We start from the raw sequence: 24,481 nt of genomic DNA, 5'->3' as shown, positions 1-24,481 counted from the left end.
GCTCCATCATGGTCCCAAGGTGTTATCTTAGCCCCTTTGCAGTCCTTGGGAGTCTCTTTTCAGCACAATATGCCTATAGAAATGTGGGGGATATCTTCTGTGGTGTCTGAAACAGCAGCTCAGCCATTTTCCATCTCTAATCATCCTTTTGGCCAATGTCAGCAATGTCCATGGGAGACATCCCTGCAAATCTAACTGTTAGTCTGGGCAAGAGACCAGCTTCCTCGCGTGTAGAGAGACACAAAACAGTGTTTTCCTCTCGCTAGAGCCTCTATCTCTCCTTGCTTATCTGTGCTGAGCGACAACAGCCTCCAAGGAAGCGGCTTGCTCTTATCTGGCTGCTGCTGTTTGCAGGATGGGTCTAAGCAAGCCCTGCCCGAGGGATGGGGACTCCAGGGCTGGGAATAAAGCTGGCACTGTGGCCCGTTCCCTGAGCAAATTAACCAGTGAGTTGCCCAAGGGCTTTATTGAGGGATGATACGCTTTTATTGCCAGCTGGAGAAATGGAGAAGACCAAGGGGATAAGGCTGAGAGCAAGGGCAAGAAATAGGTGCTTGGATCCAGCAACCGGGCATGGAAACCGCGTTGCATCGCAGTGATGTGCAGTGGGAACGGAGAGGTTCCCGCTCCGCTGTGGCATTCTTAGGGCTACGAGAGGGTGTAGCAAACTTCAAACGTTAATGCCACTGTCAGAAACAAACAAAAGAAATTATTGCATCTGCAAATGAAAACCTAATTAAAAAAAAATGGGAAGAAAAAATTCTAAATCTTGACCCAAACATTCGCAAATTCAGCGCAAGGCCAAAAATCTTGGATGTCGCTTTTCAGCAAGAGCCTTGAAGATTTTGCTTCTTTCCCATTGCGGATGAAAGCACATTTCAAAGATTAAAGTTTCATGCAGGACAGAAATGAAAAGGTTTGCATAGTTTTGTCCTTGTGAATTATTCACCCTGACCAAGTTTGAGCAGATCTAATACCGTTGTGGGGAGAGCTTAGCATGGTGGGGTGTGCAAGTGAAGAGGCAAGGCTTGCAGCCTCTGCTTAGCTACTGCAATTGTCATCCCTTGCTGCTGCTCATGAGGATCTGAGTTTGCTGCCCAGGTCCTGCAGCAGCAGAATTTAGAGTCACAAAGTCCTGCCCAGGGCAGTCCTGGGGCTCAATGTGCCCCCCTCCTTAACCTGGGGCCCTGCAGCGATTGCTCCTGACGCTGCGGGCAGGCGGGTGATGGAGACGTGGGTTGCTGCAGTTGCAGGAGCGACAGTCCAGCAGCGGTTCCCTGCCCAGCAGCGCGGCTGAGAAGGAACGCGACTCGGACCTGAACAGTGACCAGGACAAGGCGAAGGACTGCAATGGGCAAGTCGTCCCCAAGGTCGTGCTGGAGCGGTCTGCTACGGTGATTGGTGTACGTCCTCAGCTCTGTCTCTGCCGTCCCTTGAGGGTGCCCCTCCCAGTAAACCCTGGTGGAGGGACAAGCTTGTGCCCAGCTTGTTGTGGGTTGAGTCCTACGAGTCTTTCTGCAGCCCACCTGTAGTTCCCATATTGCACCCCAAGGTCTCTCCAGATTGTGCCCTTTTTTTCTGCCTGCTCTATCTTTAAGTGCATTAAATAGCCTGTGGCATTCTGCATCATTCATCCCCTGTGGCCTCCTCTCCTTCTAGTTCAACCCAACCAATGAGCCAGAGAAATCAGACCACAACCACCTCACTGTGGGCAACCAAGATGGCCCAGGCCTGGAGAAGAGGGTGGGGAGCGCCATCAGCGTCATCTCCAATGCTGTGGAAGGTATGTCCTTCCCCAGCCTGGGTGAGGGCTGGGTGTGCCAGCTGGTTTAGTCTGACCGTTGTGCGTTGGTGGGCTTGGGGTGCTTGGCACACACCAGTCACAGCGGCTGTCCCAAATCTCCAACCCCACACAAGGGATGACTCTGGACCTAGGGTCTCCATATGGGGTCAGTGCACTGCGGTGATACTCAAGCAAGGCTTTTCACCCCAACTCACTAGGGTGATGCCTGGAGGCAATAACACAACATCTCTTGCAAATGAATGGGATCACAATTGATTACAGCAGTCTCGAGGGTCAGCTGAGAGCTGTTGAGTGGCCTCCCAAGCTCCCCTCAACTTCAGCAAGAAGTACCATAGACCCAACAACAGCAGGCTCCTCAGCCCTGTCCTCCATGTGAACGGGCACCGAACCCTCTGGCCTCCCCAGAGCAGTTCCCTTGGATGTCCTTGCAATCTCAGCATGGCAGGGACACCTCAGATCCTGCGCAAATCCTGAGAGCAGGACTGGACCCACAGTTCCCTGACTGTGGCAGATGCCTTTCCACCCCTCTCTGGTTTGGAAGGTAAGGTCTGCAACATCCCTGTGCCTGGGCATGAGAAGGCTCCTTCTTTTAGCCCCCATATCAAACCTGTAGATGGTCTAGGGCTGGTTTAGGACCTCAGGACAGGGTTCTTCTAGTAGATTAGCACTTGTCCCACCCAGGGAAGGATGGGATGAGCTTACCCTGATGTAATTTTTCTTTCCTACCCTCAGAGCTGGAGGAAGCCCACCAGAAGTGCCCACCCTGGTGGTACAAATTTGCCCACACCTTCCTGGTCTGGAACTGCTGTCCTCTGTGGCTGAAGCTGAAGGAGTTTGTCAAGATGGTGGTGATGGACCCCTTTGTGGACCTGGGCATCACCATCTGCATTGTGCTCAACACAGTCTTCATGGCCATGGAGCATTACCCCATGACGGAGGAGTTTGAGAACGTGCTGACCGTGGGGAACCTGGTAGGCAGTTACAGGCACCCCATCCTTCCCCATTTAGAGCCACGGTAGCCACATCACCCACCCTGGTGGGCAGATCCCCTCGGCTGCCATTGTGTCACCTGAACAGCACACATGTGTGCCTGGAAACGCATCCCAGCTGCTGAGAAAGTGCTGCAGGAGTCTGATCACAGCATCCTGGCGATGGGTTGGACTCCAGGATGGCTCAGATCAAGGGAAGTGATAACGGGGTGGGACCCATCATCCCCTGCTCCCCTTCTGCTGCAGCTTCTGTCTTGCTTGGTGCATCTCAGCGATGCCAATGTGGCCGTGGCCTTGCAGAGCTGTCCTAAGCCATCTTCTGCATTGCAACCCAGGGTCAGATGGGAGCTGCTGCCAGCCCTGGCTGATGCCACAGGATGCTGGGTGGCCACATGGCAGAGCAGGGGCCAGTTCAGATGCAAACACGTCCCCATGGAGAGGGAGGCAACAGTGCTAGTGGCAATAAATAATAATAATCCCGACGATGATGATAATAATAATAATAATAATAATAATGACTTTTCACAGTGAAATCGCTGCAAATTGGGGATGTCCCGATTTCATGGGTGTATTTAGCAACCAGCTGCTTGGACCTCAGGGTAAATGGCTTTCAGCTGGATGCAGCCTGGTGCTGGGACAAGTCCAGGAGGCCCCGGTAGCTTTGGGAAATGCAGCGAAGGGATGGGAGCGCTCACCACCTTCTCTCCTGCCACCTTGCCCTGCTCCAGCACCCGCCGGGGCCTCTCTGTGCACAGGCACTGGAGTGACACATGCTGGGGCCCGAGCCCAGGCGGGCAGGATGACGCTCAGCACATAGCTGTTTTGTCTCTGGTTTCATTCAGGAAATACAAGGGGATTAATCGGCTGGTGCTCAAAGTACGGTCAGGCTGCAAAGACAGGTCCAGCTTTTCCTGTGGGCCAGCAGCGGTTTCTGGCTGCATGCACACCCCAATGCCGGCGGGGCTGGGGGGATTTTCTGGGGAAGAGCCAGGGAGGGGTGGGAGCAGGAGAAGCAGCTCCCACTGAGCCGTGGTCTCCCCCCACATCGTTTGCCTGTGCTGGAGATGAAAGCAGCAGCGCCGGCTGCCTGGCTCACCACAGGCCAGAAAGCCGGCCAGGCTGTAAGTGAAGAGAGCAGGGATCAGCTGGCAGGAGCAGAAAAGGGGACATTTGTGGGCTGGCAAGCAAAGGGGCATGTCAGGGAGCATCCCCTGGGATGCTAGTGCAGAAGCCTTTCTGAAAAGTGGAGGCAAGGACCTGTGCATCCCAACACAATCCACATGCAGGGCAAAATTTGTCACCGGGCCCCCTCTGCACATGCCGTGTCACGAAATTGCATCAGGGATGCTGATTGTCACATTGCTGATCCCGCTCCCGAGTAATGTGATAATGCACGGCACCGCTGCAGTCCCAGGACAAGAGCGATGTGTAGAAGCCAGATCAGCTTTCCCAGGCCTCAGGGAGGGGCAGGGGCATCCCAGTAGCAGCCCAGTTTCCGCTGCTGGGAATCCCTGTGATACAACAGTCATTTGAAGGGGATCCCTTTGCCCATAAGACTTTTATTTTTAATTTCCACATGCCAACACGTGCCTTTGCCAAGTCTCTCCAGTCGCAATCGGTCACCAGTACTCCCAGTCAGACTCAGCAAGCCACACTGGGCAGCAGCTAGAGAGCTCAGTCTCAACCAGGGCTGGACCCGGTGGGATGAAATACTTTGGGAATACCCCAAACCAGAGAGGTGCTACCCACCCCATGCCGAGCACTGGCTTTCAAGCAAGCTGACAGGGTGCTGTTTCCCATAGGTCTTTACAGGGATCTTCACAGCGGAGATGGTCCTGAAGCTCATTGCTCTGGACCCCTACGAGTATTTCCAGCAGGGCTGGAATATCTTTGACAGCATCATCGTCACCCTGAGCCTGGTGGAGCTGGGCCTGGCCAACGTGCAAGGGCTCTCCGTGCTCCGATCCTTCCGCTTGGTACGTGCTGCAAGGATGAGCTGGGACGGGGGGGTTGGGATGCAGGTGCCACCAGGGTGGAGAATGGCTTGTTCAACCTCCTTCATGCCAGTCACCAACTTGTCCCCTGTTAAAGATAACACTGACCATCCAGCTAAATATTTAGGAAAGTCAGAGTCTGTGCTCTTTGCAAAGCAATTCGGTGTTTAATCCCTCCTGCTTTAATAAAACTGCCGCATGAAGGTCTAATCCCAGTTTTGCAGCCTTGCTGACACCTTGTGGCAATGAAAGCCCCAAGCAAATCAATGCCTTGTCTCCTCACTCCTCATAGCTGAGGGTTTTCAAGCTCGCCAAGTCCTGGCCCACCCTCAACATGCTCATCAAGATCATTGGCAACTCGGTGGGCGCCCTGGGGAACCTCACGCTGGTGCTGGCCATCATCGTCTTCATCTTCGCCGTGGTGGGGATGCAGCTCTTTGGGAAGAGCTACATAGAGTGCGTGTGCAAGATCTCCCTCGACTGTGTTCTGCCCCGCTGGCACATGAATGACTTCTTCCACTCCTTCCTCATCGTCTTCCGCATCCTCTGCGGGGAGTGGATCGAGACCATGTGGGACTGCATGGAGGTGGCTGGCCAGACCATGTGCCTCATCGTCTTCATGATGGTCATGGTCATCGGGAACCTCGTGGTGAGCCTGGGAGCTGGGGTGGACCCCCAGTGAAGGGTGGGGGGTGAGGATGGAGGTGTCATGGGGTGGAGATACCTCTGCCCCTCGCTCGGTGCCCAAAGCTGTCCCACTCAGCTCATCTACAGAGCTATGCCTGTAGGCATGGTCTTGTTGGAGCTGTACAGGAGCACAGGCAAAGGTCTCGACCTCCCCCCCTCGACCCGGTGGGGATGTGCTGTGTGCTCGGCTCTGTGGAAAGCAGGGTAAGAAGCAATTTCTGAGGGACCTTCAGCTGAAACTAGATCAGGAAGAGGAGGGGAAACTGAAGCATGGAAAGCTTAACAATGGGCTTTAGGCAGATGCAGGAGCAACTCTGGGACAAAAGAGCTCATCTTCAAGCTGCCCTGTCTTCTCCACATGGATTTTCAGGCTTTCCTCCCCCATTTCCCACTCTTCTGCAATGAGGGATGGAGGAAGCATTACATCCAGCTCACCCCAGGGCTGGCCCTTTGGTCCCAAGTGCTTTTGGGAGCAGAACCCCCCCAGGAGACATTTGCAGATCCTCACTGTGGTCCAGGCAGCATCCCAGGGATGCACGACCCCTCTGCAGCATGGGAGCTCCTTCCCCTGGGTCCTGGTGAACACTTGGTGACCATCACCCTCCCTCCCTGCCCATCGCCCTCCCCGCTAACCCGAGCTGCTCGCTGCCTGCGCTTCAGGTCTGCAAGTTCCAGGCGAGCGCGAAATCCTTTCTAAACTTGGTAACGCTCTTGCTGGCGGCTTTGAAGCTTGTTTTCCAGGCTGTGTGGGCCCTGCTCTCCCTTCTTAAGGAGCAAGGCAGGGGAGGGAAGCGCGGCGGCTTGCCGAATCGCTCCTATTACTTGCCGGGGTTGTGTAAGCCCTTTGGAATTTGCTTTGAAAAACTATCTGCCCAGGGAGCTGCTGACGCCTCCCTCGCCGCTGTGGATGCCTGCTCCGGCCCCGGGCTGGCACAGCCTCCCAGCGGGGTGAAACCAGCCCTGGGGAGAAACCCAGACCACCCCATGGCCCCGGTCAGGGGTAGGGCAGCTTGGGGCGTCCCGTTTTGAGGGCAGAAAGTTGGGATTTGAGTGCTGCTTGGCTTCCCTGGCTCATAGCGGGTATTTGGAGCTTTGAACCAGCCCCCAGAGCAGCGTGGGGGGCTGTGCTGGCTCCAGACCTCACCCTGGCGTGTCCTGGGGTCCGTACTGGGTGGTGCTGGGCAGGCGTGCATGCGTTGCCTTCACGGGGAGGAGCAGCTCCATGTCCCCCCCCGGCTGCTCATCCCCCAGCAGTCAGCAACAGTTTGGAATGCTACCTTTCCAGGGGGAACCAGCTCAGTTGGATCGCGATGCTGGATCCAGCTGAAAAGCACCCATAAGCGGCAGGGGCACCTCCAGAACAGCCGGGGAGAGTCCAGGAGCTGAACTGGGGATCGCAGCTGGGGTTCCCTGGAGACCCTCCCCAAAAGGGGCTCTGGAAACCTTTCCACCTCTTCGGGAGGCAGTTTTTGGAGGAGGAGCAGCCCATCCACCCCTCCAGGAGACTTTCCTGGAGATGATATGGGGGCAGCAGGATTTTCAGCTGATGGGGTGAAAGGCAGCCCCTCCTGGAGGAGTAGCCCTCCCCAAACCTGCACCCCAGCTTTCCAGGCAAGCTTTGCAGTTCCCGCTGTGCTCTGTGTGCTGCTGCATGGGCTTCATTTAGAGCTGAGTAGAGAAACACAATGCACGACTACCTACAGAGCCATCTCTGCCTTCTTCATCCTCTTTGCCTGGCTCTTCTGGCCATGTCTCGGGTATTTCCGAGTCCTGGAGCCTGTCCCAAAAAGCATGCCGGCTGCGGGGAGGTGTGTGTTTCTCCCCACTTCCCCTGCAGAGCAATAAGGCGACGGTCACTTGTCCCTTACTGTTAATGACACTTTGAGCATTTCCTTTGGGGTTATTAAGGGAAAAGGGAGGAAGCCAGTCAGGTGACAAGGTAACAGACTCTTGTCCAAAAAAACCAGAGCCAACAGCAACTATTAGCTGTAATTGGTGCTTAGCGTAAGTATTAAACTGGTGGGGTAGTAGGGATTTATTTAAAGATGCGAGTTGAGTCATATAGTATGAGCCATGCGAAAACAGCAGTGACCTTGAATAGCAGCTAATTCCCTTCTCAGATACGCTGCTGGCACAAACATCAGCAGCTGTGGGCTTGGCCCATCAGCCGCTCCACGCCGCCAGTGCACACCTGGGCGCTGCTGATGTCCCCTACCCCACGGAGAGCCCATCCCATTCCTCTCCTCGTGACCTGCTGTGGGTTTCTGGCACACAGTGAGCCCACCCGTGCCAGGCGAGGCTGCAGTGGGGTCTCGTCATGTTTTGGGCATGGTGAAGTACGTTTTGGGCCCCTCACTACAAGAAAGATGTTGTGTTGCTGGAGCATGTCCAGAGAAGGGCACCGGAGCTGGGGAGGGGTCTGGAGCCCAAGGCTGCTGGGGAGTGGCTGGGGGAGCTGGGGATGTTGCTTCCTGGTAACAGGCGATGGGACGGAGAAACGGCCTCAAGTTGCACCAGGGCAGGTTTAGATTGGACATTGGGAAAAATTCCTTCCCAAAAGGGCTGTCAGGCACTGGAAGGGGTTGCCCAGGGAAGGGGTTGAGTCCCCATCCCTGGGGGGATTTAAAAGCCGGGCAGACGAGGTCCTTAGGGTCATGGTTTAGTGGTGGGATGGCAGGGGTAGGGGAATGGTTGGGCTTGGTGATCTTAAAGGGCTTTTCCAACTTAAACAATTCTGTGATTCTATGTAGGAGAGATGTGGGGGAAGCAGGAAAGAGCCCGTGCTCGCAGCTATATAGAGCATTGCATTTGCATCCCATGAACTGACTCGTGCTGAGATGAAATGCTGCTCTCCATGGAGCCAAGTGGTCTCTGGTAGAAGGGGATGAGGTTACAGCTGTGACTCAGGCTCCTACGTGGCTCCAGGCCACTGGAGACCCTCAGGAGCTCGCTGGGCATCTGAGCCACCAGAGCCAGCAAAGAGGAGAGAGGAGTTGGAGCTGGGAGGACAATAATTATGCAGGAGGTTTCTCCCTGGGAAGAGAAGGGATGGAGCTGAGTTGCATTCCTATGACTGGTGGGGAGAAGCATCATAGGCTTTGGGGAGTCCCACGTGGGGAACAGCCAGGCCAAGAGCTGATGGGAGGGATGTGTTGATGGAGCCACAGGGAAGGTGGTTTGAGAGGGGCTGACGCGATGACTGGCATCGCTTGCAAATGGATCAGCAGGTCCCAAGTAATTGGGGTGACACTGAGGGCATTGCAACTCAGGGAGGAGCAAGGAGGACAATGTCCATGTCCTCCAGGAGAAGGGGTTGGCATCTCCGCAGTCCCCAGAGCTGGGCGATGGGAGCAGGGAGTCCCATGACGTGCTCAACCTAAGGGTCTTCTCCACAGCCACAACTAGTCCCTGCCACTCCAGCCTGCACATCCCTTTGGGGGTTGATGTTGGTGCTGGACATCAGCACTGGTATTTGCTTTTGTCCCCTCCAGGTGCTGAACCTGTTCTTAGCTTTGCTGCTGAGCTCCTTCAGCGCTGATAGCCTGGCGGCGTCTGACGACGACGGAGAGATGAACAATTTGCAGATCGCTATTGGCAGGATCACCAAGGGGATCGACTTTGTAAAGGCCTCTGTCCTCATGCTATTTCACAGGCTGTGGAAGGGGAAGAAGGTGGCCCCAGAGGAAGAGAAAGAGCACAGAAAGAGGGACAACTCTGTGCTAAACCACGTAGACACTGGCCAGGAGCCCAAGTCAGAGTACCTGGACGGAGTCACAGGCAAAGAGCATTTTTTCATGGATGAACTGGACCACATGAATTTCATTAACAACCCCAACCTGACAGTGCAAGTCCCCATTGCTTCGGAGGAGTCTGACCTCTATGAGGAGACAAGCACCCAGTCCGACACCGAAGATGCCAAGGTAAGAAATGTGGGTGGAAGGGTTTCAACACAGAAGCTGGGATTGACCCATTCTTGCTGTGCTGCCTGAAGAATTACACTGGGTTTGCTTACTTCTGGCTCTTCCACAATGTGTGGCATGGGCCAGACTTGGGGGTTTTCAAGCTGGCATTTCCCAGTGTAAGCTGGAGGGGGGATGTCAGAGCAGGGGTTTGGCCTGGTTTGGGTCAGGCTGTGGGGTTACTGCTGACACAAGGGGGACCCACTGCACCAAAGGGTTGGCGCAAGGGTCAAAATGTTCAGTTTGGAGTTAAAGATGTTCTAGAGGAATTTGATGCTAGGAAATCTGCTGATGGCACTAACATTGGATCCACTGCTAATGCCTCAGAAAGCATCCGCGGGAAGGGTATGAAACCAGATGGAGGAGCTTAGTGCAAGCAAACATGAAGCGATGCATTTTGGATCCAAAGCTGACAAGACAGCTGATGTCGGCGTCGCTGCGTCAAGGCGTGGAGAGGAGTCAGGGCTGGTGGGACAGCGATCACCTTGGTGCCCTGGGAGGATGACCGGGAGATGCAAGACAAGATACTAGGGAAGACCCGGGAGGACACAGAAAGGAGGGCGATAGCCTGGTGGGAAATTACTGCTCGCATCGAGGTCCTGGGGAAACGCAGGGCAGTTGGGGATGCTGCGGTGGAGAGGAGCAACTGAATAATTTGGAAAGCAGCTTTTGTATGAATAGTAGAACAGCTCTGACCCAGGGGTTTATCCTGACTATCGATGGCAAACGTGTCTGCCCTTATCGCCCTCTACAACTGCCTGAAAGGAGGGTGTAGTGAGGTGGGTGTTGGTCTCTGCTCCCAGGGAACGGGTGATGGGATGAGGGGAAACGGCCTCAAACTGTGCCAGGGCAGGGTTAGGTTGGACATTGGGAAAAATTTCTTCCCCAAAAGGGCTGTCAGGCACTGGAAGGGGTTGTCCAGGGAAGGGGTCGAGTCCCCATCCCTGGGGGGATTTAAAGGCCGGGCAGACAAGGTGCTTAGGGACCAAAACCCCAGAGCCATCCACCTCCCTTCCCATCTGCAGGCTCCCTGCAGCTCCATGCAGCGACAGAGACCTGGCTTTGCTCAGGGCATGGTGCAAGAAGAAAGGACAATCCTGATTATTTAATTTATTTTTTTTTTTTAGCTGGGAAACGGGGTGTTTTCAGCAGTAGGGGCTGCAGGAGGAAGGCGGTGGCTGGCTGTGACCCACTGCAAACGCCCTGCTAAGCTGTGCTTGGGAGGGACAAACTTTCCTGGAGCATCTTGGTCAAGGGAATGGGACAAAGTAGCTGCTGTTGTTGTTCCCCTTCGAGATGCCAGCAGGAGGGCTGAGAGTTGACATTTTTCCCCCAATTTTTCCTACCACAACTCCAGTCCCGTAGTGCTGATCCCCAGTACACCCAGGCCATGCCTTAGCGCACTGGTCGTCCTGCACAGAGGCAATGCTAATGCCCACCCAGCCGCCACGGGGGGACACATCCAGCCTGGTCTGTGGGGTCCCCAACAGACCTCAGTTCCCCACCACCACGATGTGCTTCACGTCGGATGGGGTAAAACCTCAGTGTGCAATTATGGACATGTCCTGGAGTGGCTCCGGCGTTTTGGGGGCTGTCTTCAGCTGACATCTAGCGGCGCCAGCTCAAATGCCCGTCACGGAGCTTTGAGAGCCATCCCTGGCTGCTCAGCATGTGTGGGGGGCAAACAGCATCTCTCAGCCACTAAATACCATCATCGCTGGTGGTTTTGGTGGCTAAATTCAGTCAAACGTTGACCAAGGTGCAAACCAGGGGCGTGCGTTGACAACACAGCCCATGCCCAAGCAGGCGGGGTGGGCAACGGGCTGGCAGTCATCACGTGAAAGGACTGCCTGGTAATTAGAAATCGGTGCTAATTGGTGAGAGCCCTGAGCTGGTCCTCGGGGAAGGTTGCTGCTATCTTGGTGTGTTCACATGCTGTCGATTAGCTCCAGATGGAGCCAAAGGCCGGCACACTGCCTCGCACCAGGGACACGGGCCACCGGTGACGATTGCGAACTAGGGGGTTTTCTCCAGATGGGCTGCTCAAAAAACCCCCACTGATAAACGCTCTCCCCCTTCTGCAGCAGCTCCATTATGAGGCAAAGATATTTTTCAGGGCGCAATGATAGCCGCGGGATGATGGCAGCAGCATGGTTGCTCTCCTCAAGCACTTTTGCCTCTTATGGTTGACTTATCTTTTGCACCACAAAGCAGCAAGGGGGTGATAGGACCAGCACTCAGGGCTTTTCCTGGGGGGGTTTTGCCTCGGAGTCTCATCCTGGCAGGCAGGGTGATGTCTCCTGAGATGCTCTGGGCTGTGGTGCATCGCAGGAGTATCGTCAAGTCCTATGAATTATGGGGGTCGTAGGGGGAGTCTGGGTGCGCAGCACCTGAATGCCAACTCTCAGTGCTGGCAGGGATGGGGAGAGCCCTGGATTTGGGTGGAAACACCCAAAATTTTAGGTTTAGACTGGAGGCGCCATACCAGGTGTGTGATGGAAATGGCTCTGCAAACCTGCAGGTCGCAGGCGCGTAGGGGCTCAGGGACTGAGGTTTGGGGACCATGCAGTGGGACCAGCACAGGTATCCCTGTCCCCATCCAACAGGACCTGCCCTGAGCACTAGCACACAGAGTTCCTGGGCTACACGAGTCTGCCAAGCACCTCTCAGGCACCTTTCCCCCGAACTCTGGGATGGCTGCGCTGGTTCATCCCCACCTCGAGCTTTTGCAAGACTTGTCCTGGAGGCAGATGGTTTCTGTGTGTCCTTCTCCAGGGTCACAGCTTGCCTGGCTCCATGCCGAGGCCTCCTAATCCCCCTGTCCCTCCTGTCCCCCCCCAGCCCCAGCGGAGGGTGACCCCGCTGCTCCTGCAGAGCCACCAGCCGACAGCTCATGCCACCGCTACTGCTGGGTCCTGCTCCTCAAGGCAATGCCCTGCGTGTCCCCAGCAGGCAGTAGCCAGGCTGCAAGGGTCCCCCAAAGCGATGGCTTCTCCTACTGATCTGGCTGTGGCCCCTGAAGCTGCAGGCAATGGCAGTGCCTCCAATTACCCCAAGGGTCTTCCCTGGTGTGTTGGAGGATGGAGTAGCTACTTTATTTGCTACCAAAAGCACTAACAACCTTGGGGAAGGATTATCTCCCTCCCATACAAGCCAGTGCCATCCTGCATTGGAGATGCCCATCCAAGATCATCTGCTCCCAGGTAGGACAGGCAGGTCTGGGGATCTTTACTTTCCTCAAGTGCTGCAGAAGGTCTTCTCAGAAAGCCAAAAAAAAAAAAGGAGGAAAAAAATCCCAGGGGCTTGCCAAGGCTTTCTGTCGTTATCAACCCCTCCGGGCCTTGCTGAGTGGTGTCTGGGAAGCCAGCCAAGCTGAGCTGTGGCGCGGGATGGAGCCGGCGAGAGATATTTGGGATGCAGGTTTTGAACTTGGGTGAACCTCAGCCTAAAAGCCCTTCGGCATGAGCCAAGCCAGCAGGATTTGAGAGAAGTGCCATGGTGGCCGCCCAGGTTCCTACTTGTGCCAAAGAGTGTTTGGCAGAGCATTTCTTGGGTGGGGGGCATGCAGAAGAAGATAAGGAGATGAGAAAATCAGCCTGAGATGATGGTACAAGTGGATTGGAGATGGACTGCTGTGCTGGGAGAAAGGCTGGGGTAAGGGGAACTTTTGCTCGTCTGAACCTGCAAAGCTTTGTGCAAGCTCATGTACCAATGATCCTCCAAAGTCTGCAGTCCTGGACAATTCAACAGCTTCACTCTGGGCTGCATTTTCACAGGAAAGGGACTCAGAGGAGTCTTCAAGCATGGGGGTCCCACCAGCCAGCTCCCTCGGAGGGGGCAAGAGGAGCCAGAGGATGGCTGGAGGCAGCCGCAGCCTGGGAGCATCCCTTCTGCAGGGTGGCCCAGCCTGAATCCTCCTCTCCCTTTGCAGAATCCCCTCTCCAGTGACAACGCATCGTCCTTGTGCAGCACCGTGGACTACAAGCCCCCACTACCGGCAGAGGAGGAGGTGGCAGAAGAGGCTGAGGACAGCAATGAGCCTGAGGAGTGCTTCACCGAAGGTGAGGGACTGAGCAGGGTGGGAGACCCCGGGGAGAGGGCAAGGCGGGTATGGAGGGGCCATTGCCAACCAATTCTTGCAGCAAAACAACCCCCAGGCTCACTTAGCTTAGCCCAAACTCCAAGTCCTCCTGTACTACCAAGGAGATGGCCCCCATGGGGCTCCCCTCTTGTGTGCACACCCTCAAACCCAGCAGGATCCTGCCCCAGCCTCCATCTAGGAGCGTTTGAAAAGATGATAAAAGCACAAATAGTGTCGTGTCGGTGGAAATGCCCTGGCCAGGAGGTAACCCACAGCTCTTTGTCCCATCCCCAGGCTGCGTGAAGAGGTTCCCCTGCCTCTATGTGGACATCACCAGTGACAGAGGGAAGATATGGTGGAACATCCGGAAAACCTGCTTCCGCATCGTGGAGCATGACTGGTTTGAGACCTTCATCGTCTTCATGATCCTCCTCAGCAGCGGGGCGCTGGTAGGTCCCACCTTTCGCCCTGTCCCATTCACTCTGCAGCAGCTCCCCAGCTTGGTGGGAGCCCAGGAATGCAGGCAGGGCCCCGCAGCACCACCAGAGGCTCTGGCCATTGCCCGGTTGTCTCCTGTGCAAAATAAAACAGCTGTGGGCAGATGTTTGATTTAAAACCCCCTTTGGCTCAGGTCTGCCCAGCGCACAGCCTTGCAAGGGGTTCTAACCATCCTCCCCTTGCCCCCAGGAGCCCAACATCAGCACAGTCACCCCTGTATGACCCTTCCCAGCGTCCATCATGGGCTGTGGTCCATGGGCTCACGGCGATGCAACCCCCTACAGCCTCCCCTCCTGCTCTTAATCACAGAATCATTTAGGTTGGAAAAGCCCTTTAAGATCATCAAGTCCAACTGTTCCCCTAACCCTGCCATCCCACCACTAAACCCTGGCCCTAAGCACCTCGTCTGCCCAGCTTTTAAATCCCTCCAGGGATTTCACTGCCTCTGTAACTGGCTGTTGGGAGGTGCTTTACAAATAGCTCATGGTTATTATTTTGCCATTCACCACTTCCAGCCGCTGACTGGTGCACCCTCCCAGAACCTGGGCATCCATTTAAATCAACTTCATTAAAAAGCTCTGTGTCAGCCTGTTGGTTCTCTCTGAGGATTTGGGCTGGATATAGCTCAGCTGCACCTGTAAATACACGGGGCTAATGGTGAGACCAACTTCTCTGCAAGTTTGGAGGTGAGGAGAGAGGGAAGGAGGACAGAGGGACTGAACGGGGTTTCATGCGTACTTTATGTGTCTGCATCACGCTCCAAAGTGCGGTTTGGGGATGTCTGAGGTTATAGCTGATGCCGGAATCGAAAGCTGTTCTAAAACAGCTGTGCAACACCTGGTCACCATGCCCGTACCTCTGACTGTTTACATGTCATGTGGACACAGCAGTAACCCAAACTCCTAAAAGCATTTTCAAAACTTCCAAGGCATCTGAAGTGGTAGGTGGGTGTCCTGGCTTTTGACTTGTGCTCAGACCGGTGGGAATTTGATGCAGCTGGACATCTGCTTCATGACAGACACCACTCTACAAGGCTAATGAGAACTTGCAAACAAGCGTTAGACCCCGTGTTGATCAGGTGCATCAGTAAACGCCACCCGTAGTTAGGCACTCAACTTTTCAAGCTGCCCCAATCCCTAGGAAAGCAGGGAAAGCGCAGATGTGGATGTGGCTGCGCTGAGCAGTGCAGCAGGTCTAATGGAAGAATGACTGTCACGTAGCTCCACACCTCTTCCAGGCTTTTGAGGACATCTACATCGAACAACGGAAGGTGATACGCACCATCCTGGAGTACGCTGACAAGGTCTTCTCCTACGTCTTTGTCCTTGAGATGTTGCTCAAGTGGGTGGCCTATGGCTTCAAGGTGTACTTCACCAATGCATGGTGCTGGCTGGATTTCCTCATCGTTGATGTAAGTGTTGTCTGATGAGCACCTCTAGAGCCATAGATAGCCAAGGGATTTGGGAGCATTAGGTGATTGTAGCAGACTTGGAAATGAATCCCTATTGTATTTTAAAGGACCACGGGGTGGCTGTGGAATGAGGGCTTAGACCATTGCTTAAGATAATGGTCCTCCACAGGAAGGGCCACTTCTTTCCTCGGTTGCAGAAACCCTTTCAAACCCTTTACTGTTTTACGCTCAAGCCAAGAACAAGCCCATGGTGTTCTACCAGACCCCAGTAGAGATGTGAAGGGACATGGGGTCTCCCAACGCTCCCTGACACAGCAGGCCATTCCACCTGTGCAGCATTTCTGCATTCCCCATTACCTCCACCCTCACACCCAAGAGGCAGGGACATCCTCCAGGTGGCTGGTCACCAGGGACCTGAGGACTCAATGACACTCCCTGTGTCCCAAGACAAGACAATGACGGCCTAAGGAAGTGCTGGGGAGAGAGGGACAGGCAGGAGCTGCAGGGATGTGGCTCAGCTCCTCTCCGTTGTTTCCATCTGAGATGCTGCTAATCCCTTGGACTGCTCCTTCCAGGTTTCCATTATCAGCCTGACAGCAAATTGGCTGGGATACTCTGAGCTGGGAGCCATCAAGTCCCTGCGAACACTGAGGGCTCTGAGACCACTGCGTGCCCTGTCCAGATTTGAAGGCATGAGGGTAGGTGCCTCCCCCATATGCTGCTGGCTCAGACACGGCTGTGCAAGCAGCACCATTCAGCAGTCACCTCCATCAGGGACCCATCCTAGTCGGTTTTTAGGGGACTCCAGATCAGTGGGATCAATCTTAAGGTACCTATGGTCTTGTTTGAGCCCACTTGGTGCTGCTGAGGAGGGTAAAGCTGGGGCACAGGGACATGAATGTCCACATCATTGCTAGCCTGGTTCCCTAGCCAGGTCCTCCAAGGTCTTTTTTTCCCCCTTGCAGGTGGTGGTGAATGCCTTGCTGGGTGCCATCCCCTCCATCATGAACGTCCTGCTGGTCTGCCTCATCTTCTGGCTGATATTCAGCATTATGGGGGTGAATCTCTTTGCGGGAAAGTACTACCGGTGCATCAACACCACCTCAGGGGAGCTCTTCGACATCAGCGTGGTGAACAACAAGAGCGACTGCATGGCCCTCCTCTACACCAACGAGGTCAGATGGGTCAATGTCAAGGTCAACTTCGACAACGTGGGCTTGGGATACCTCTCCTTGCTACAGGTGGTACGTAATGAAAGCAGCTGCCATCCCTCCAAGACATGCACTGCCGTAGCGTGAATAGCGTCAGAGCTGAAGTGAGATATTGCCCCAATTCCTGGATGGGGCCTCTTGGTTGCTTCTTAGCTCCAAAATTGGTATTTAAACTAAACCAGGGTAGGTTTAGACTGGATCTAAGGAAGAAATTCTTTACAGTGAGGGTGGTGAAACACTGGAAGGGGTTGCCCAGAGAGGGGGTGGAGGCTCCATCCCTGGAACGATTGAAGGCCAGGTTGGATGGGGCTGTGAGCAGCCTGATCTGGTTAGCAGTGTCCCTGCTCCCTGCAGGGGGGTTGGGCTGGGTGACCTCTAGGGGTCCCTTCCAACCCAAACCATTCTATGATTCTATGATTTAACACAAAAAACCTTGCAGAGCCAAGGAGGAAAGGGACAGGGTAGAAGATGGGAGGGGAAGGTAAGGGTCACCAGGGACCCACTGCGGATGAGTGCAGGTAGCACCAAGCCCGGAGCTGTGAGAAGTCCTCTGCACAGCACGGGATGCAGGAGCGGGGAGGGGAGGCACGCTCTTTTCCCCCCACCCATTCGAAAAGTTCGTCCCGCTGTAGTCGTAGGCTGCAAGAGTTTTGCATGGGGAAGATGACGACTGGAAAAAGAGCGCGTGTGTTCACTGCAGGGCAGTGGGCGAGCGCAGCCGTACTTCCACGGAATCCACCACAGCTGAGCCAGGCAAGCAGAAGGGGAACAGCTCACCGCAATTTGGGTATAAATATAGGTGTGGGCTCCATTATTGGGTGGGCTGGGGTTAATCCTATCCAATCCAGAGGAAATGGTGGTTGCAGAACCAGAGCATAACCCAAATTAATTAATGAGCTTTAAATTCAGCTTCCTCTTCGGGTTTGTTGTTCCATCAGATTCAGGAAACAAGATGCTCAGGCTTTTTGTTTAACAAATCAGCAGCAAAAGCCTGTAAGGGACGCAGTGTACCTCCTGACCCACCAGGATCGGGATCCAGCAGATAGCAGCGATACAGGAATCAGGGCTATGGAGGTGGCGCAGGTTGGCAGCGGGAGGAGCAAATTCAGCTTCCTCTTCGGGTTTGTTGTTCCATCAGATTCAGGAAACAAGATGCTCAGGCTTTTTGTTTAACAAATCAGCAGCAAAAGCCTGTAAGGGACGCAGTGTACCTCCTGACCCACCAGGATCGGGATCCAGCAGATAGCAGCGATACAGGAATCAGGGCTATGGAGGTGGCGCAGGTTGGCAGGGGGAGGAGCAGCCGGCACTGGCACACCTCTGCCGTCAGGAAAAAGCACTTTGTTTTGGGGGGAGAAGAGCCAGTTGCTGCTTTTCCAAGCCTGGTTTGCAGCAGTGTTTTGGGAATCCCCTGGTAACTTCAGCCACAGAACGGAGCTTGTGTGTGCACACATGGGCACAGGAAAATCTCAGTATTTCTGCATCAGGGCATTTTTCCTGTGGATTCAGCTCATGGTCCCTCTTCTGCCATCCCCACAGAGAAGCTGTATCTCCAGGCTGAGCAGGCATGCTTGGAACTAAACCCCAAACACGCACCCATCGCCCTCCCCTCCCTTCCTAGCCCCAAATACCTCCCAGCAAATCCATTCTTCTCCTCTGTCCCCGCAGGCAACCTTCAAAGGCTGGATGGACATCATGTATGCTGCCGTGGACTCGCGCGAGGTGAGGGGATGAGCAGGGACGTCTCACAACCAGCACCAAGCACTGCTCATCCCACTGGGTCGGTTCCCCCGGGCAGACTGGGAGCAGAGTCCTGGGGCCGAGGCGCAGCTCAGCGTGGCCTGGGGATGGACCCGCTGGCCGCAGCATCCCTGCTGGCTCTACCCACTGGTGCCGGGGGGGCTGCCTGCATCCCACCCATGGCTTCAGCCTGGACATGGGGTAAAGAGTTGGCAAAACTCCCAAACCATCCACCCTGCTGACGTGCACAACCTCCAAAAGGGCAGCCAGTTGTGTCCCCTTGCCCTCCATGTCATTGTCACCTGCATCCCAGCTGCAGCCTGGCCCCCACACCAGGTTCCCACCCCACCTGGGCTACAGCTGGGGCCAAGCCCTCTCTTCTCGGCTTCAGCTTCTTGGTCTGAAATCCTCCGCAGCTCTGCCCCGGCGGGGCTCGTCCTTCACCCTGCCGTGAGACGATGCCCTCCATGTACTCATCCATCCGGGAGAGCTCATCCCTTCCTGGAGAAAGCGCCTGGCTTGCCTCGAGCAGTAAACGGGTTATTAAAACAGAGCAGCCAGCATTTAACCTTTGGGTTAAACGGGTTATTATGAAAAAAAAGAAAATTGGTTTTGAAGAGTTTCAGGCAGAGGCTGTGTCCACTGTGATCCAGCCCAAAAAGCATCCCCACACCAGCCTATGTGTGTACCATGAGCTGACGCAGCAGGAGGGACTTCCGACCTGTCTCTAATTGAGCAGGCTTGGCCATGCCCCGCAGAGGGGGTCAGCCCCACAGGGGTTTTCGTTGCCTTTTTTTAGCATCAGAAACAGCCGCTCTGCTCGCCCCGGCTGCAGCTGCTGGCACTCAGCGGTGGAGCCGCTCTGAAAGTGGCTTGGGGTCCTGCCTCCCCAAACCCCCTGGGCAAAGCTGTTTCGGGAGCAAAGTCCACTCTCTTCTGCCAAGGGCTTCCCTTGAAATGGAGGAAGTGGGTTGTGACGCCATGGGATGTCTCCAGTCAAATACAGAGCAGAATTAAGTCGTGCCCCTTGAGATGAGGAGCGTTTTCCAAGGCTTCCAGGCTGTGCCACCCCCATGTGCTGGCGTGGCACAAATGAAACCACTTTTCCTTTCCCCTCTTGGCTCTATTTCAGCCCTTGGAAAACTGATTATCAGGAAGCAGCTCAGGTTTGCTCATTGATATTGCTGCACGTGGGCATCCTTTCCTATTCCCCACCCCACATTGTGGGATTGAGGGGGCAGCACATCCTTGTCCCTCAGCCAGTGTCACATGGATGTCCCTTCCCATAGCTGCTCCCACGGGGACCACTCAACCCATGCAGCATCTGCTAAAGGTTTTGGAGCCACCATCCCATGGCTCTGTCCAAATACAGCAACCCCTTGTCTGGCAGCTTGGGGACACACTTTCCCAAAAGGGTTGGTCTCACCTTTCCCATCTCTCCTGGTCAGATTGAAGAACAGCCAGTGTACGAGATCAACCTCTACATGTACATCTACTTCGTCATCTTCATCATCTTCGGCGCCTTCTTCACCCTGAACCTCTTCATTGGCGTCATCATTGACAACTTCAACCAGCAGAAGAAAAAGATAAGTATTTTCTGGGTCCTGCGGCCACTGTTGCCTCCTGGGGCGTTGGTCCAGGATGGAGGGGACCAGCATGGTTGTGGGGAGAGGGGACCAGGGCCACTGTGCCCAGTACTTGGATGGACCCCAGGATCCCTCTGCAACATGAACTGCTGTTGTCCATTAGTGGCTTCCCACAGAGTGGGCAAGTAAGGAGAACCTGACAAAGAGCACATGGGGCTTTGTGTCCTGGCCATAGCTTTTATAGAGGATTTCATTTCATAGAATCATAGAATCCCAGGTTGGAAGGGACCTCAAGGATCATCTGGTCCAATCTTTCTAGGCAAGAGCACAGTCGAAACAAGGTGGCCCAGCACCCTGTCCAGCTGAGTCTTAAAAGTGTCCAATGTGGCGGAGTCAAGCACTCCCCTGGGGAGATTATTCCAGTGGGTGACTCTTCTCACTGGGAAAAATTTCCCTCTCATATCCAACCGGAATCTCCCCAAAAGCAACTTGTGTCCATTCCCCCTTGTCCTCTCCATGGGACTCCTAGTGAAAAGGGAGTCTCTGTCTTCTATGTAGCTACGCTTTAAATACTGGTACATGGTGATGAGATCACCGCTGAGCCTCCTTTGCTCAAGGCTGAACAAACCCAGCTCCCTCAGCCCATCCTCATACAGCTAAGAGAGGCTTCCCAGCCCTTGGATCATCTTGGTGGCCCTGCTCTGGACCCCTCCAGCCTGCCCACATCTTTTTTTGTAGAGTAGGGACCGGAATTGGACACAAGATTCCAGGTGTGGCCTGACCAGTGCTGAGCAGACAGGGATGATGACTTCTTTATCTCTGCTGGTGATGCCCTCGTTGATGCACCCCAGCACCCTGTTGGCCTTCTTGGCCACAACAGCACCCTGCTCACTCCTTTTGAGCTTGATGTCCACCAGCACCCCCAGGTCCCTTTCTACAGAGCTGCTCTCCAGCTGGGTGGATGGAGAGGGAAGAGGCAAAGAGGCTGTGTTTTCTCTTGCCTGTGCCGTGGCAGGCACAGCTGTACTCCTGTGCCATCACTTTTATTTTCTTTTCCCACCCCATGACCCTTTCTCATCATTTTTCCATCCATCAAGGAGAGACTCAACTTCTGCTTTCAAGCGAGCATCCCAGGACTAATAAGCCTGGAGGGGGGAGCAGCATCCCAGGATTAATAACCCTGGAGGGGGGAGCAGGCAGAGGGTGGGTAACACAGAGCATGATGTTTGTGCCAAGCAAGTTCTGAAGCACACTGAGACGCTGCCTTGGTCCCGCAGGATCTGGCCAACAAGGAGGGGGTGAGCCCTAGCAGGGCATGGGGTGCCTCCTCCAGAGGCGGGCGGGGAGGCAGCATCTCACCTCTGCAGGAGGAAACCACAGTGCTGGGGTGAGCACCCGTGGGTGCTGTGAATCGGGGGAAGCAGGTTTCACTGAGCCAGTGCAGCAAGCAATGCCTGGCAGGAGTTTGGCTGGAGACATTTGGTGGGAAGGAGCATGGATGGAGAAGCTTGGTAGAAAGAGGCGAAGTCCCAAGACTAACAGTGGTGATTCCCTTTATACTTCGGAGGCAAAGACATCTTCATGACGGAAGAGCAGAAGAAATACTACAACGCCATGAAAAAGCTCGGCTCCAAGAAACCCCAGAAGCCCATCCCTAGGCCATCGGTATGTTGGGTTAATCACCCTGGAACACAGCGGGGAGGGAGCACTTCAAGCCATGAACTATCCCAAAGTGAAGGAAAAGGGTCTAGAAAAGAGCATTTGCCAGTGCAAGGAGCTAAATCCTGGCTCCCCATTGCTACTCTTCAGACAGGACCTCGCTAGGGCTTCAGAAGAGGTTCACATCAGGCAACCTCCTTTAGATCTGCTCTTCAGCCCTGGGTCCACTGGCAAGGCAAGGAGAGGATCCCTTTTGCAGGGATTGGGGTTTTCTCCTAGCTCAGCTCCCAGCTCCTCTCTTGAAGGGGGTTACTCAGAGAAAGCTCAGGTTTCTATGCTCCTAGCAGGACATTGCCGATATGCAGGTGTGACTCGGGTTTGGTTTTGATAGCCCAGCCCAAGCAAGGCCTTTTCCCATGGGTTTATTTTTTTGCCCTGATGCATTAGCTCTGGATATAATTAGAAAGCAACTGTCCCCTGTGCCCACACCTCCCGGCCATGGTGTCACCAGGTAGGTTTCAACCTGCAAGGTGCTGGGTATCCTCCTCTTGTAGTTTTTGGGGCCCTGAGACCTGTGTACTGGCCACAAACCTGAGGTTTCTTGCACTCTTTTAAATACAGTTCCTTCTTCTTTTTCTGTTGTGTCTTTGGTTTGTGTGTGTCTGTCCTGTGTTCCCACCTCATCTCTGGTTCTCCATCAACACCCACGTGGCCCTTATGGCAGAACAAGTTTCAAGGGATGGTGTTTGACTTTGTTACCAAGCAAGTGTTTGACATAACCATCATGATCCTGATTTGTCTTAACATGGTGACCATGATGGTCGAAACAGATGATCAAAGCGAACTCAAAACATCTGTCCTCTACAAGATCAACCTGGTCTTCATCGTCATCTTCACCGGAGAGTGTGTGCTCAAAATGTTCGCCTTGCGCTACTACTACTTCACTATCGGCTGGAACATCTTTGACTTTGTGGTGGTCATCCTCTCCATCTTAGGTGAGTCCTGCTGGTGCCACTGGTTCTCCATGGGTCCCACTGGATAACAAAGGGTGGAAATGGTCTGGCCGGTCCACAGCCAGCAAGCTGTCATTGGCCACCCCCTTACTCCCACCCTTTGAGCAGGGCCAAGCCGACAGGATGAGACAGATGTGAAGCCACCAGGCAGGGTGAGGGGCTGGGATTCTGTCCCACTCCTCCTTGGTGTTGGGTTCCCCTTGTCTCTGTGTTGCACGGCTGCAGTGCTGGAACAGAGCAGCCAGCATTTAACCTTTGGGTCTGCGCTCAGAGATATTTTGGAATACGTTCTCTTTGCCACCAGCGGATCAGAGCTCTGTCTGCCATTGGGGGTGGCTTCATCTGCCTCTATCTCCCCAACCCTGGCAGATGAAGTGGAGTAGCTCCACCTCGCCTCCCTGCATTGGCTGTAGATCATGGCAAACTCACCTCATTTCCATCCCTTCACAGGTATCGTCCTCTCGGACATCATAGAGAAGTACTTTGTATCACCCACCCTCTTCAGGGTCATCAGGCTGGCAAGGATTGGCCGTGTCCTCCGGCTGATCCGAGGGGCGAAAGGCATCCGGACTCTCCTGTTTGCTCTGATGATGTCCCTGCCTGCCCTGTTCAACATCGGCCTCCTGCTTTTCCTCGTCATGTTCATCTACTCCATCTTCGGGATGTCCAACTTCGCCTATGTAAAGAAGGAGGCAGGGATCGATGATATCTTCAACTTTGAAACTTTTGGGAACAGCATCATCTGCCTCTTCCAGATCACCACATCAGCGGGGTGGGATGGCCTCCTCAGCCCAATCCTGAACAGCGGTCCCCCTGACTGCGATCCCGACCTGGAAAACCCCGGCAGTTCGGTAAAAGGCGACTGTGGCAATCCATCCATCGGCATCTTCTTCTTCTGCAGCTACATCATCATTTCCTTTCTCATCGTGGTGAACATGTACATTGCCATCATCCTGGAAAACTTCAACGTGGCCACAGAGGAGAGCAGTGAACCCCTCTGTGAAGACGATTTTGAAATGTTTTATGAAACTTGGGAGAAGTTTGACCCAGACGCCACCCAGTTCATTGCATACAGCACCTTGTCTGATTTTGTAGACACCTTACAGGAGCCACTCAAAATTCCCAAGCCAAACAAGATCAAGCTAATCACCATGGATCTACCAATGGTTGCTGGGGACAAAATCCACTGTCTGGATATCCTCTTTGCCCTGACGAAGGAAGTGCTGGGAGACTCAGGAGAGATGGATGCCTTGAAGGCCACCATGGAGGAGAAGTTCATGGCTGCAAACCCCTCAAAGGTTTCCTATGAACCCATCACCACAACTCTGAAAAGAAAGCATGAGGAAGTCTGTGCTACAAAAATCCAGAGGGCTTTCCGGAGGTACCTCCTGAGGCGCTCGGTGAAGCAGGCCTCCTACATGTACAGGCACAGTAAAGACGAGGATGCCCTGAGAGAGGATGCGCCCGAGAAGGAAGGTCTGATCGCCACCAAAATGCACGAGATATATGGGAACAGTGGGACAGATGTGGAGACAGCCCCTGCCTTTGGTCTTGCACCCGTTCCCAGCTCAGAGACTCGAGATGCTCCTGGCGAAGGAAAAGCATGGGATAAGGAACGCATTGTGAAAGAGTCACTGGTATAACAGAAAGCGGCTTCCAGCTCTCGCCCGGCCTGAAGAGACTTCATTTGTATCTCTTTTCATGAGCTCGTCCATATACGGATCGATAGATCTTAGATATTGAGCTAATTTCAGATCTTTCAAGTTAGACACCTTCACTTTCAGAGCAGGATCTCTTGCCGATCCTGGTTTTTACAGCTCACTGCACTTGCAAAGAGCTTAACATTTTT

The 24,481-nt window shown here is 54.3% G+C and overlaps 1 protein-coding gene across 1 annotated transcript in view; it reads left to right on the top strand.

Moving 5' to 3' along the window:
* Positions 1-24,275, top strand: part of SCN4A (sodium voltage-gated channel alpha subunit 4) — a 33,706-nt gene extending 9,431 nt beyond the window's left edge. Inside the window, exons 10-25 of the mRNA XM_009644209.1 lie at positions 1,248-1,403; positions 1,660-1,783; positions 2,537-2,775; positions 4,596-4,769; positions 5,080-5,436; positions 8,966-9,394; positions 13,365-13,494; positions 13,809-13,963; positions 15,250-15,423; positions 15,999-16,121; positions 16,389-16,667; positions 18,303-18,356; positions 19,823-19,960; positions 21,521-21,625; positions 22,344-22,614; positions 23,083-24,275. Coding sequence (XP_009642504.1) covers positions 1,248-1,403; positions 1,660-1,783; positions 2,537-2,775; positions 4,596-4,769; positions 5,080-5,436; positions 8,966-9,394; positions 13,365-13,494; positions 13,809-13,963; positions 15,250-15,423; positions 15,999-16,121; positions 16,389-16,667; positions 18,303-18,356; positions 19,823-19,960; positions 21,521-21,625; positions 22,344-22,614; positions 23,083-24,275 — 4,101 coding nt within the window. The remainder of the gene's footprint in view (positions 1-1,247; positions 1,404-1,659; positions 1,784-2,536; positions 2,776-4,595; positions 4,770-5,079; positions 5,437-8,965; positions 9,395-13,364; positions 13,495-13,808; positions 13,964-15,249; positions 15,424-15,998; positions 16,122-16,388; positions 16,668-18,302; positions 18,357-19,822; positions 19,961-21,520; positions 21,626-22,343; positions 22,615-23,082) is intronic.
* Positions 24,276-24,481: the final 206 nt, after the last annotated feature.

The sequence above is a fragment of the Egretta garzetta genome, unplaced genomic scaffold, assembly GCF_000687185.1.
Source record: "Egretta garzetta isolate BGI_Z169 unplaced genomic scaffold, ASM68718v1 scaffold488, whole genome shotgun sequence".
Taxonomy (NCBI): Eukaryota; Metazoa; Chordata; class Aves; order Pelecaniformes; family Ardeidae; genus Egretta; species Egretta garzetta.
Note: the sequence above shows the minus strand (reverse complement) of the source record. Positions and strands in the feature narration are given on the sequence as shown.